This window comes from Chiloscyllium plagiosum, unplaced genomic scaffold (genome assembly GCF_037043375.1).
Source record: "Chiloscyllium plagiosum isolate Xiang-an unplaced genomic scaffold, Cpla_swu_hap1 HiC_scaffold_42, whole genome shotgun sequence".
Taxonomy (NCBI): domain Eukaryota; kingdom Metazoa; phylum Chordata; class Chondrichthyes; order Orectolobiformes; family Hemiscylliidae; genus Chiloscyllium; species Chiloscyllium plagiosum.
In genome coordinates this window covers 9,260,776-9,274,075 of record NW_028270180.1, presented here as the reverse complement: position 1 = coordinate 9,274,075, position 13,300 = coordinate 9,260,776, and the positions used below count along the sequence as shown (strand labels likewise).

At 38.6% G+C, this 13,300-nt stretch overlaps 1 protein-coding gene across 5 annotated transcripts in view; it reads left to right on the top strand.

The window, feature by feature from the left end:
* Window positions 1-13,074, top strand: part of LOC122542488 (tyrosine-protein kinase CSK) — a 146,366-nt gene extending 133,292 nt beyond the window's left edge. For all 5 annotated transcript variants that reach the window (XM_043680257.2, XM_043680259.2, XM_043680258.2 and 2 more), the window contains 4 exons: window positions 1,733-1,806; window positions 2,843-3,038; window positions 4,141-4,227; window positions 12,294-13,074. In XM_043680257.2, the coding sequence (XP_043536192.1) occupies window positions 1,733-1,806; window positions 2,843-3,038; window positions 4,141-4,227; window positions 12,294-12,476 (540 nt within the window). In that variant the 3' untranslated portion in view covers window positions 12,477-13,074. The remainder of the gene's footprint in view (window positions 1-1,732; window positions 1,807-2,842; window positions 3,039-4,140; window positions 4,228-12,293) is intronic.
* Window positions 13,075-13,300: the final 226 nt, after the last annotated feature.

Here is a 13,300-nt window from a genome sequence, read left to right as displayed (position 1 = left end):
AATTTATTGTAGTTTATGCAGCTGCTTGGTAATGTGATTTGTACTTCAAATTAACTGCACTCCTTAATGCTAGATCACTTTAGTAGATCTGCCAATTTTAAAATTCGGATCAAGTGCACTAATCAATATTGCTTTTAATTCACTTTTGTGAACTAGAAAAAGCACTTCGATTTAATCTTTTTAAGCTGTGGTTTTCTGCGTTTTTGGGGTTTTACTATTGACCCCAATTTTGTCGTCGATGTCCAAGTGACCAAGCTCGCGTGAAGTTAGAGTTGCTCCCAAAGATCACACCATGTCTGTAGCGTGGATTTTCCCTTTTCCACCTTTGGTTTACGTCAGGCACCGAATCGGAAATTTCCAAGTTTGCAGAAAGTGATGCTATTAAGCAGGATAAAGGACCAACCATGTTGAAGCACTTGCAGCCTGCAAGCCAGTAAAATGCAATAAATAATCTTCACGTAAAGTATATAATTAGTGCATATACATAGGATGTAGAAACTGAAATATAATTTTAAGAATAGATCTTGCCTCAATGTTTAGTCAGTTGGAGAATTTGAAAAATTTAATATTAAGTTTTCAGGACCAGGAAGTTTTAAAATCTAATTATTAACCCAGTCTGCTATCGAAATACCCAGTTGCATCTTGTTCAAAAATGGAAACTTTTAACAGCAATCTTTACTGCAAGACTAATATTGTGAAAGGGAAAATTCTTGACAATTTCGTGATTTTTTTTTGTTTGCAGACTTGAGATACTTCCGCAATGCACCCAGTGGAGAAACACTGGATAATTTACAGCATCCTCTGGATTTTTGTATTTATCTGTCTGTACAGACTTGAAAATTGTTATGAATTTCAAAGGAGATGGTGTACACTGACAGTTTTTCTACCGTTAGTAATAGAAAGATTTTGTCTTGGGCCAATATACACAGTTAACTACTTGTAGGTGGAAGTTATGTCATAAAGAAGTAGAAAACCCTCGAAAGGGGGTGAATTTGCAGAGAGGAAAGCCACACTAATTCTGTGGGTGTAGACCCATTGACATTTTTTCAAGTTGTGATTTTTTCTTTAAAACGTTGGGTTGCGATGTTAAACATATAAGTGCTTGCTGATACTAACACTGAAAAAAATCAAGTTGTTTGCCTGCTCTTTTTTAAACAAATTAACTGGTCTCTAGTCAGTTAATTTGATGTTTGGCGTGTCACCCTTTTTGCTGTAGTCAGATTTATCTGTGAGAAATTTGTCCTGCTTCAAACAGCTGGCTTTGAAAAACTTTGAAATGCCCTGAAGCAGTTTTCTTTCAATCATGTGCCTTTTGCCTGAAGGCAAGCCCATGGCTCATTGTTTATTGATGCCTTACTTGGAGCCATTTGTTAACCTGCTGTGTTTTGCCACAGCCTTCCACTATTGGCCAGAACTAAACACACTTTGCAAGTCTCCCTTGGCCAGAATGGGAATCAACCCACACTATTACATTATTCTCAACCTTGCATTAACCATCCAGCTAACTGGACATAATGTATTTCTTCAGTTTGTTTCACCAGCTTCACATACAAATTGACCAAGTCATTTTGTGGAACATTGCTGGTACAGAATTTGACCCCCATAAATCTTCACTGCTCCCCAAAACTCATCACATGTGAAATGTTTAGGAATGTTGTGAATACAGGGTGCTTGGATCAATACAGATGTTTCAAACGACAGTGATAAGAATTAAATTTCTGTTCACTACCAGGGCAGTTTGGTGGATTACCTGAGGTCAAGAGGAAGGTCTGTCCTTGGTGGAGACTGTTTACTTAAGTTTTCCATGTGAGTATTATTATCATGTGATCATGATCTGTATGCAATTTTCAGAATCGAAGAAAAGGGTACACCTGAAATGAACAAATGGATGGAGAATTTACACCACCGCTCCTGGGAGTAGTAACCGATTATAGTTTTCCGTCTCTTCCATTTGGTTGCCAGTGCTTGCAAGTTTTTGTTAAATGCATCTTACTTTCTGTATGAGAGAAAGTGAGGGCTGCAGATGCTGGAGATCAGAGCTGAAAATGTGTTGCTGGAAAAGCGCAGCAGGTCAGCATTCCTGAAGAAGGGCTTATGCCCGAAACGTCGATTCTCCTGTTCCTTGGATGCTGCCTGACCTGCGCTTTTCCAGCAACACATTTTCAGCTACTTTCTGTATGACCACTGTAAATGTCAACGTCCAATGTGCAAAACATTCTTTAAGATTGTTGCGCCTTTCATTCATTTTGTTTCCTCATGGTTCCCTCTTACTGTTCTTTTGACTAGTTCTGGGGACAAGCTCGTTTATGTTTTCAGTCAATGTCTGTCAGTGTCGTTATGTCATGACTTAAGGTAGTTATTTAGCCTATTATTGGACCTAACCCATACCTGTTCACTTGCCCTTGATTTGGTCCTTTTGTCTTGTTAATTAAATAACTAGCAGCTGGAACTACAGAACTAATAGCATTTATAAATTATTTGACAATGGTTTTCTAATTTCTGCATTTTTCTCTTATAAACATTACTGACCCAAAATGACCCAAAGGAAACTAATGTCATTATAGAAATATTTGTTTAGATATGGCAATAAGTTTAGAATTTCTTCTGAAAGCGTCAGGAATTTCCTCATTCATCTTAAGAGATTACCAAGCCCAAGTTTGAAAACATGCTGAAATAAGATAAATTTCCTCATTAGAGGAATGAAAGATATTAATATAGAATTAGCAACTGTTTGGTTTCCACCACAGTGAATTCAGCATAAGTGATGCAGTATTTTATGTTTTATTCAAAATAATTCTGCCTGTATTTGCCATGTTTAATAATATTTTGATTTCTTTTTCAGTGATGTCTGTGAAGCAATGGAATACTTGGAAGCAAATAATTTTGTACATAGAGATTTAGCTGCTCGTAATGTCCTGGTCTCTGAGGATAATATAGCTAAAGTTAGTGATTTTGGTCTGACAAAAGAAGCTTCTTCAATGCAAGACACTGGGAAGCTCCCTGTAAAATGGACTGCACCCGAGGCTCTTAAAGAAAAGGTAAATATGATGACTGGTTAATAGGTATAGCAAGACATTTTAAGTACTTTTTTGACTTGTGTCCTGCTGAGGCATGTGGCTGATTTATGGAAGATACAATATTCTTTCCAAAAATATGGATCTTGAGATGTTGCAAAAAGGTGACTTGCAGCAGGGCCTGGCAGCTGCACTTCAACTGCCATGCTATTTTGGGTATTATACAGATAATCTGTCGTCTTCTAAGAAATGCATGGTTGTTGAGCAATGCAATGTTCTGTGTACTATGGGGGTAACTACTTCAGTTTTCTCCATTGTTCTTCTCTGTTTTCCACATCACATCAAGTAGAGACAAGCTGTCACAAGTGTGCAACAGACATACATGAGTCAAACTGAAATTGCTAATGGCAACGTGACATGGTAAGATAGCCTTGTGCACTGTAATCTTAGAAAATGAAGTATAGCTATTCAGCAACATCTTTCCAGGTAGTATAGACCTTTAGTGATAGGCTGAAATAAGAGATCCATCATTTACTTTGGTTTAATCTGAAGCCTGAACTCAAATGTTTGCCTACTTTTTTCTTGCTATGATATTTGGTACTCATCATTGAAATGTTGTGGGCTGTTTCTACTTCCTTGACAAAACATACTTGTCTTTTATTTCTGCCAGGATTTGCATGAGTGCAGCTGTGACTTAAACCGTTCTATCCATTCAAGATAACCAAATAAAATGCCAGAGATAAAAATATTTCTGATTGTGGGGAACCGCTTCCTAGACCAAGTTTGCCTGAAACTCTGCCCCGATGCAGATATTCATAAATTTGAGTTGGCTAATGCTTATTTCACCTGTTGTTAGAACAGGTGTTAGGCCATGGAATGTAACCCTCCCACCTTCCACACCAGTCTAACAAAATAATGCATCTTGACTTCCTGGTCCAGTTATTCCAAACCCCCTAGGAAGAACCAGGTTTGGATTAAAGAAAATACCTGTCTTCTATTGTAATTGTCTATCTGTTATTCTTTGGACATTATTTGCTAACTTGACACACAAGTTCATGCAATGGATACAACCAGTAATTATGAACTAGATTAGAAGAATAATACACCATTCTTGACTTTATTGCAGAATTTTTCTACAAAGTCAGATGTATGGAGCTTTGGCATTCTTCTATGGGAAATTTACTCTTTTGGGCGAGTGCCTTATCCCAGAATGGTAAGTAAAAGTATGCAGTTTATTACAACTAAGGCCATACATATGGAGTATATGATGTACTGTTGTTATATCTCATTTTGAGTCTTAAGAGTCATTGAACTATCCAGCAAGGAAACAGACCCTTCAGTCCAACAGTCCACGCTGAACATAATCCCAATCTAACCAAGTCCCACCTGCCTGTTCCTGGCCCATTTCCCTCCGAACCTTTCCTAATCATGCACTTACCCAAATGTCTTCTAAACATTGTAATTGTATCAACATCCACCACTCCTTCAAGAAGTTCATTCCATTCGCGAATCACCCTCTGTAAAAAGAAATTGCCCATCATGTCTTTTTTCAATCTCTCTCGTCTCACTTTTATAAACATGTCCCCTAGCCTTAAAATCCCCCAACATATGCAAAAGACTACATTAACCCCATCCATATCTATCATGCTTTTATAAACTTCTGTGAGGTCATCTCTCGACCTCCTATGCTTTGGTGATAGAAGTCTCAGCCTATCCAGTCTGTCTTCATAACTCAAATCTTCCATACCCAGCAACATCCTGGTAAAGCTGTTCTGAGCCCACTCCAGCTTAATAATATCCTTCCTATAACTGGTATCAAAAGAGAAAAGTTGGACGCATTTATAGACCTAAGGGGCAGCTTTTTCGCACAGAGGGTGGTGCATGTAAGGAATGAGCTGCCAGAGGAAGTGATGGAGCCTGGTACAATTACAGCATTTAAAAGGTATCTGGATGGGTATATGAATGGGAAGGTTTTAGTAGGATATGGGCCAGGTGTTGGCAAGTGGGACTAGATTAGGTTGGGATATCTGGTCGGCATGGACGAGTTGGACCGAACAGTCTGTTTCTGTGATGTACATCTCTATGACTTTATGATTAAACTACAAGCACAACAGATAACAGCAAAACATAGAATAAAAGGATAAGGGATAAATCCTTTTCTTCTTTGAACCTGGTCCACCATTCGATATGATCATGACAGATGATCTAACTCCATATCTTGTTCCCGCTTTCTCTGCAAACCCTTTAGCCCTGAGGACTATACTTAACTCCTTGAGAACATTCAATGTTTGGCCTCAACCACTTTCTATGGTAGAGAATTCCATGGGCTCACCAGTCTGTGGTCCCCAGTATATCTGGGGACTTTTAGAAGGCTTGTGATGATGTTCCATGTAAAGTTCAAGTGCACGGGATTGGGGTTAATGCACTGACTTGGATAGTGAACTGATCGGCAGATACTAAACAAAGATTGGAATAAATGGGTCATTTTCTGAATGGCAGACAGTAAGTTGTGAAGTACCACATGGGTCAGTGCTTGGAACCCAGCTATTCACAATATTAAATGAAGGAACTAAATGTATCTTTTCAGTTTGCACATGAGACAAAGCAGGGTGAATTGTGAGGAGGAATTTGTACAAATTGAGAGGATAAATGCAAGGCAGATTATACATGAAGTATAATGTGGATGAATGTGAGGTTATCCACTTTGGCAGCAAAAACAAATAAGTCATATCTGTTGTCTCCTCTTTATCAATTCTTCTAGTCACATCCTCGCAATGTTCCAGTAGATTTGTCAAGCATGATTTCCCTTTTGTAAATCCATGCTAACTCTGTCCAATTCTGGCACTGCTTTTCAAGTACCCTGCTGTTAAATCTTTTATAATAGACATTGGCATTTTCCTACTGCCCATATTAGGCTAACTCTATTATGTCTCCACATGATATTTATGCATCAAAATAGTAAGTACCTTAGCTTATTTGAAATTCAGTGGCTTTACTATTTTTCCTAACCTTACAAGTATGTTGCCAGGGTTGGAGGAACTGAGCTACAGGGAGAAGCTGAATAGGCTGGGGCTGTTTTCCCTGGAGCGTTGGAGGCTGAGGGGTGACCTTATAGAGGTTTACAAAATTATGAGGGGCATGGATAGGATAAATAGGCAAGTCTTCTCCCTGGGGTCAGGGAGTCCAGAACTAGAGGGCATAGGTTTAGGGTGAGAAGGGAAAGATATAAAAGAGACCTAAGGGGCAACTTTTTCACGCAGAGGGTGGTACATGTATGGAATGATCTGCCATAGGATGTGGTGGAGGCTGGTACAATTGCAACATTTAAGAGGCATTTGGAAGGGTATATGAATAGGAAGGGTTTGGAGGGATGTGGGCCAGGTGCTGGCAGGTGGGACTAGATTGCGTCGGAATATCTGGTCGGCATGGACGGGTTGGACCGAAGGGTCTGTTTCCATGCTGTACATCTCTATGACTCTAAGTAAATAACAAGAGAAAGAAAACAAAATATTAATTTGTTTGAAACATTGGTTTACATTGGGTCCAGAAATCCTGCTGAAAAACGTCAATACACTTTTTCTTGAGTCTCTTGAAGCAATAAAGCATTTAGTCTGGCTCTGTTCAAAGATTGTGTCCATTTGATCTGATCCTATTCTACAGAAGTCTACAGCCTGTTGCAATAACAAAACAACAGCTGAAATGTGTGTTCAGTCTTGGGCTCATTTACTTGATCTCTGATATGTGCTGTCTTAATGTAATTTGAGCCAGTTCATTCAGACCAGCAATTTGTTTTAATTATGTTTCACAGTGCTGCGAGTCTTATTCATGGAGCTCTAATAACTATTCTGTTTGATCTAGACTTCTATTTTTCTTTTGTTCATGTAACATTACACTATTTGTGTTTGTTAAAAACCAGTGACAGAGTGGTTATGCCCAAAAGACCCACTGGATCTTGGTTATCAGATTTTAAAGCCAACACTTATTAAAACATCTAGTTGCATTTACATTACATTTCCCGTGACTCATTAATTACATTTTTTGGGGGAAAAAAACTTATCAGTGATTGTTTGTCAAATATTCCTATCTCAGTGGAGAGTGAACTGTTTCTGAATTTTTAACCCAACAGACTGGGTAGAGGGAATGATCTCCAGCTTCTGCGGTAATTACTTTTGCCTAGAGAGAATGGATTGTTTACTAACTTGTGTGAAAAATGCATTTGAATATGGAAACAGTTTTTCAAACCATATGTTTGCGACTATTTTTTTCATTCAAGCAGCAGAACATATACTTCCTGATAATTGTTCGATTGTCCACTGTTAACTTTTGCGTCTTTACTTAACGTGGTGAAACTTAACGTGGAAAGCCTGCTTCATGTAGAATAGCTTCTAAAGCAAAATATTTGTTATGGTGCAGTCAGTCTATCTTTTCAGGCTGAGACATATTTTTGGGAAGTGTGTCAGAAGAACTTTTAATTTATTTATCAATTCAAGGTGACATCTGGGTGTGTTTTTAATTCCAAACACACCCTGATAATGTTAATTCTCATTGCTTAATTTAAATTGCTGAAGGTCTGGTCAAATCTGTTCCACAACTTTGAAATAAGAAATGGAAATCTTCTGATTGCAAACCACCTCACCATCTGAAAGTTTCATTTTCCTCTAACATTGAGAGCCTTTCCTCTCCCACCTCATAAATTCAATTCTAAGTTATACTCAGACTTAGTTCAGAATAAATTAAATTTCTACTTCTGTAGAACTATCACCTCCCTCAGTGCATTTAAATTCAAACTATCAAACAGGAAAACAAACACGTAGAAGTTTCTTTACCCCCTTAGTGAAATGAGAATGTTCACTTCATTTTGGCTGCTTTTTATCCCTCTTTGCTTGCATCATTGACGTGTAGGCAGATGTATAATTACAAGCTTGTGCTTCTGGCTGGTGCACTACTCTTAGACATAGAAACATAGAACACAAGAGTAGGAGTAGGCCATGCAGCCACTTGAGCCTGCTCCACCATTCGATACAATCATTTATTGTTCCCTGTTCCTACGTTCTCCCCAAATCCTTTGATACCTTTAGCCCTAAGAAGTGTATACATATCTCCTTCTTGAAAATGTTCAATGTTTGGCCTCGACTGCTTTCTGGGTGCAGAGAATTCCATAGGCTCACCATTGTGCACGTTCAGCATCAGCTCTGCACATGCATAAGCTGCCATAGCTTGCTTTATACTCTTCTTCATAAAATGTTTTCTCTGGTATGTATATGTGAACAGGTATCCCGATTACTTAAGGTGATTTACATTTTTGTCAAATCAGTTATACATTGACTAGACAGAAATTAAATCCATGGTGAGTATGCTTTCTCTTCAGTACTGGAAAGTGTTTCACAAATTGAAATCTGGCTTCACGTTTTAAGAGTTAACTTCCTTGTGAGTAGTGCTCATTTAACTTTCTTTTCTTCCTTGGACACAAGCTAATTGTAATTTCTCTATGCTTATTGGGCTACTTTCTGTCAATAGTGAGGAAAGTTACTTGATTGCATGAGAAATAATGGCAAAAGGTTCACTCAAAATTATAGCAGTAAGAGCGAATGAACTTGAACTTGTACATTATCTTATTGTTAACAATTAGCCTTCTGACCTATAAATGTATGGGAAGAGATTCTGTATCTCAAGGTTATCTGTGCCATTCCACTCTGCCTTGTTAAAATTGTGCAAATTTATTCTGGGATATTTTCTTATTGTCCTCAGAGCTCCATGCATTTTGTGTAATTATTTGGCATTGCTCCTGAAGCATGTACAAGTCTGGGCGACTTTAATGCAGGACACTTGTAGTATTCATGCCTGGCATCTCTCAAAATTGCTGCAGAAACCTATGAATCATGTGTATTCATATGCTGTGTGATTAAGTACAATAGTACCCTCTGTAGGAGGAAAAATGAGCTGCATGCTTTGCATGTTTGTGGTGTTGATGGTTTAATTGTAGGGCAGTAGAAAAACAACGTAAAAAATGGTTGTTATTTTGCAGATTAAAGGTGGGCATTCTACTTATGGTCAATGTTCTCTTCACTTGCTGACACAATAATTATAGAATAAATGGTAAAATATTTGAATACTTTTTATAAGAGGTAGGGATGTGAGAAAGCCCTGTGTAAGGGGATGGATGGATATGCACTTTGCTCATCTGATCCTTTTGATTACTTAATTTACTTGGACTGGAAATACCTCACTCATTTGCATCTCCTGTCAGTTAATTGTGTTTTCCGTGTTCCTCCTCCTCCTTTCTTATGCCCCGGTGATTTATTTCGAAAGTAAATTAGCATGATCTTTAGTGCTGTATACTTCCAACTCAGATATCTATTTATGCAGTTCCATATCAATAATTTGCATGAGACCTAAAACATTTTGCAGATCTGTTGCAGATTTGCTGCCTTTTTTTTCTTGGCATGCTTCTTGGCAACATTTTAGAATATAATTTCTCATACAAAGCCGATCTTGGTATTTTTTTTTAAGGCAGAGAGATACTTGTTAAGCAAGGGGATTACTGGGGTTGGTAGGAATGCAGATTTGAGATTATAATCAGGTCAGCCAACTTGGCAGGGTAGGCTTGAAGGACTGAATGGCCTACTAATTCGTACACAACTTCAAATACCCTTACAAATCTACCACGTTGCAATGGCACCTGCTCAGAGTTCCTGCTGCCTAACAGTTAAAGGTTTATTTACAGCATGGTACGTTTATATAGGAAGCTTATATTTTGAACTATTGACATGAATTTGTCAGCAAATATGACTGCAGACAAGTGTTGATTCATTTGGGGAAGTTAATAAAAAGAAAAGTGTCAAATTGCCCCCATTTTGTAACCTGCGTATGGATTGGGAGCTGGAGTCCAACCCCTTGAGCTTGCTCCACCTTTCAGTAAGATTGTGACTGATTTGATAACTACGCATTTGCCCTTACCACCAATAATGTTTCACTCCCTTGCTTGTCAAGACTCTATCTACCGCTGTCTTAAAAATATTCAGAGGCTATGCTTCTATGACCTCTTGAGGAAGAGTATTCCAAAGACACATGGCCCTCAGAGTAAAAATTTGCCATAACCTCTATTATATTGGTGACCCCTTATTTTTTAAACATTACTGCTAATTCTAGATTTCCCCACAGTGGGAATCTTGCTTTCTGTATGCAACCTTTCAAGAAACCTCAAGATCTGTATATGCTTCAGTCAAGTCACCTGTTATTCTTGTAACTACAGTGGATACAAGGTTAGTGGGTCTAACCATTTGTCTCAAGCAACCTGCACACTATAGGTGCTAGTCTAGTATACCTTGTCTGACCTGCTTTCAACACACTTTCATTCATGTTTAAATAACATTCTCCCCGTGCCTACAGGGTTTCCTCCGGGTGCTCCGTTTTCCTCCCACAGTCCAAAAATGTACAGGTTCAGTGAATTGGCCGTGCTACGTTGCCCATAGTATTAGGTGCATTAGTCAGAGGGAAGCTGGTCTGGGTGGGTTACTCTTCGGAGGTTCGGTGTGGACTGGTTGGGCCGAAGGGCCTGTTCCCGCACTGTAGGGAATCTAGTCTGAACACAAATAATGCTATACAGAGTACTCCAAATATGGTCTCACCAATGCAGAACCGTCCTATTTTTGTATTTAATTCCCCTTGCAATATGCAATAACATTCTATTGGCATTCCTATTTACTGCTGTACCTGCATACTAATCTTTTGTGCTTTATGCTCTAGGGCACCCAGATCCCTCTGCATCTGAGCTCTGCACTCCCTGTCCCTTTAGACAGTATGTTTCTCTTTTATTCTTCCTACTAAAATGGACAGTTTTCACATTTTCCAGAGCTCTGCCTACTCACGTAACCTATCAATATCTTTTTATAGCCTCCTTATGTCCTCTTCCCAACTTACATTTCCAGCTATCATTGTGTCACCTGGTTTCCTACCTATCTTGAAAAATATTTTCTTCGCGAGTGTTCATGCAACTTCATCTTATGCTGGAGTGCATTCATGTCTGGTATAGGTAGATTTTTGATCTCTTTGGGAATCAAGGAATTTGGGAAGCAGGTGGAAAAGTAAAGTTGAGGCAGAGTAACCATGATTATACTGAATGGAGGAGCAGGTTCACTTTATATGGTCCCACCTTCCCTGCCTTGTTAAATGAGCCACACAATTGTGCTAGGTTTCAAAGTGGGGTTGTGTTATGATCCCAGCTGATGTTAATACTGAACAAGTCAAACTTCACAGTGAAACCCAGTTTTATAAAGCAACCTTCTATTGAAACAAAGATCCTGAAGGTCGTGTTCGCAAAACTCTGCCAGTATGCTTTTACAACAGAATAAAACATTGATTAAGCAAGAAAAATATGAACTAAATTGCACCAGAAAAAAGGTTTGGAAAGATATTTTAGGCATCAGAAAAAGATTCTAATTCCATTTATTCCAGCAATATCCTTGTTACCGACAACTGAAACGCCAATGAAGAATCATCACTATCTTGACACCAATGTTACTTGCTGTGACTGCTAGAAATGCAGTCAGTTCCCTTCTGGCAATTTCTGCCTGTTCACTAGATGCTTTTTCCTTCAGCTGGTATCCCTCCCACAGATATCTAAAAAAGTAAAGCTAAACTCATTTTTATATTAAGTTTAAAACACATGAATTCCCAAAACTCAGATTCCAGCAGTTTTTCCCTGATTGTCACTCACTGACTTTTTTAGATTTCTCTGTCTCCGTGTTTTGCTGGGCCCCTGTTACTAGACAACAGTGTGGTTTCCTTCCTTTATTTTTTAAATGCACTCAATCATTTTATTTCAACCTTATTTAGATGCCAGTTTTAAAAAATGCTTGCAGACTATGCAGCATCAAGCTCCCAAGAACACTCAAACTGTGTCCTCCTTAACTCACAAATATAAACATAAATTGCCATTAGAAATAATGCATAACTGAGTAAAATATTGCTTGAAAAAGTATTCTTTCTGTTAATCAAACTCCATTTAAATACCGCTTTAAACGGTTTTAATATCTTCACCGCCTCCCTCCACCCCAAAAGCAAGTTGTCAGAATTGTCTGTTCTGATGAAATATTACAGAGCTGAAACATTAACTGTTTCTCACACCACAGATGTTGGACCTGCTGAGTCAATCCAGCATTTTCTGTTCTTTAATTATAAATGACCTGCCCTTTATTTAAGAAACAGCATCAACCAATGGGGCACCTAAACATTGTGATTAAACAGTGAATTGCTATTTTTCTTTTTGAATTCCCTCAGCCTCTGAAAGACGTGGTTCCTCGTGTTGAGAAAGGGTACAAGATGGATCCACCTGATGGATGTCCGCCTGCTGTGTACGAGTTAATGAAACGGTGCTGGGAGCTTGACCCTGGTCGTCGACCCACATTCAGGCAGTTGAGGGAGAAGTTACAAGATACCAGAAAAATGGAACAGCACCTGTGACACCAGAATGCCATGGAACTTCCTTTTTTCTTAAAGACTGCTCGACATTAAACCAAGAGTGCTGAGACTTTTACAAAGCAATCTTCTTAAGAAAAGAAATTGAACTCTGCATATCATGGCCTTGTGTTTCATTTCCCTCTCAGTTATGTGTGCTGCAACACAATATCCCTCTATCCCCATTAAAGAAGCATGCTTGAACACCTTTGTCGAGTCCTTTGGTCCTTGTGGTAATTGTTTTGTGCCAAGTGCCTCCAGCCACAAAGACGGTGCTTACTTTGCAATGTGTTTATTTCGACCAAAACGAGATTTCACAAAGAGGATTGGTGAAGAGACGGTTTTCTTTAACCAGCATAACACAGTTTTGTGTTTTTTTTTGCTTTCCCATCTAAATTTGCTTAGCCAGGTTTTTTTAATACTTAAATTGTAATTTTTTTATAAAATAAAAAGGGTGTTTTTTTTTAAATGTTGTGTAATGTTCCACAGATTTGACAAACTCATTGCATGTAGTGTGGGAGGCATTCATTTCTGTCAGTGCGTTACATCATTTTAGCTGCCAAGGATGAGATTAAATAAACCATTCCATATGATCAGTTCTAAATGGCTGTTATGTTTTGATTTTACTTTGGCAGAATATATTGGGCTGCTGTCTTTGTCTTCAGCCCTCTGTCATAGAAATGTAGAAAATAGGGACAGAAGTAGGACAATCAGTCCATCAGGCCCGCTCCACCATTTGTTATGATTATGGTCGATCCACTATCTCAGTACCATATGTCTATACTCTCCCCACGCCCCTTGACAACTCGGGTCTGTAGAGATCTGTCCAT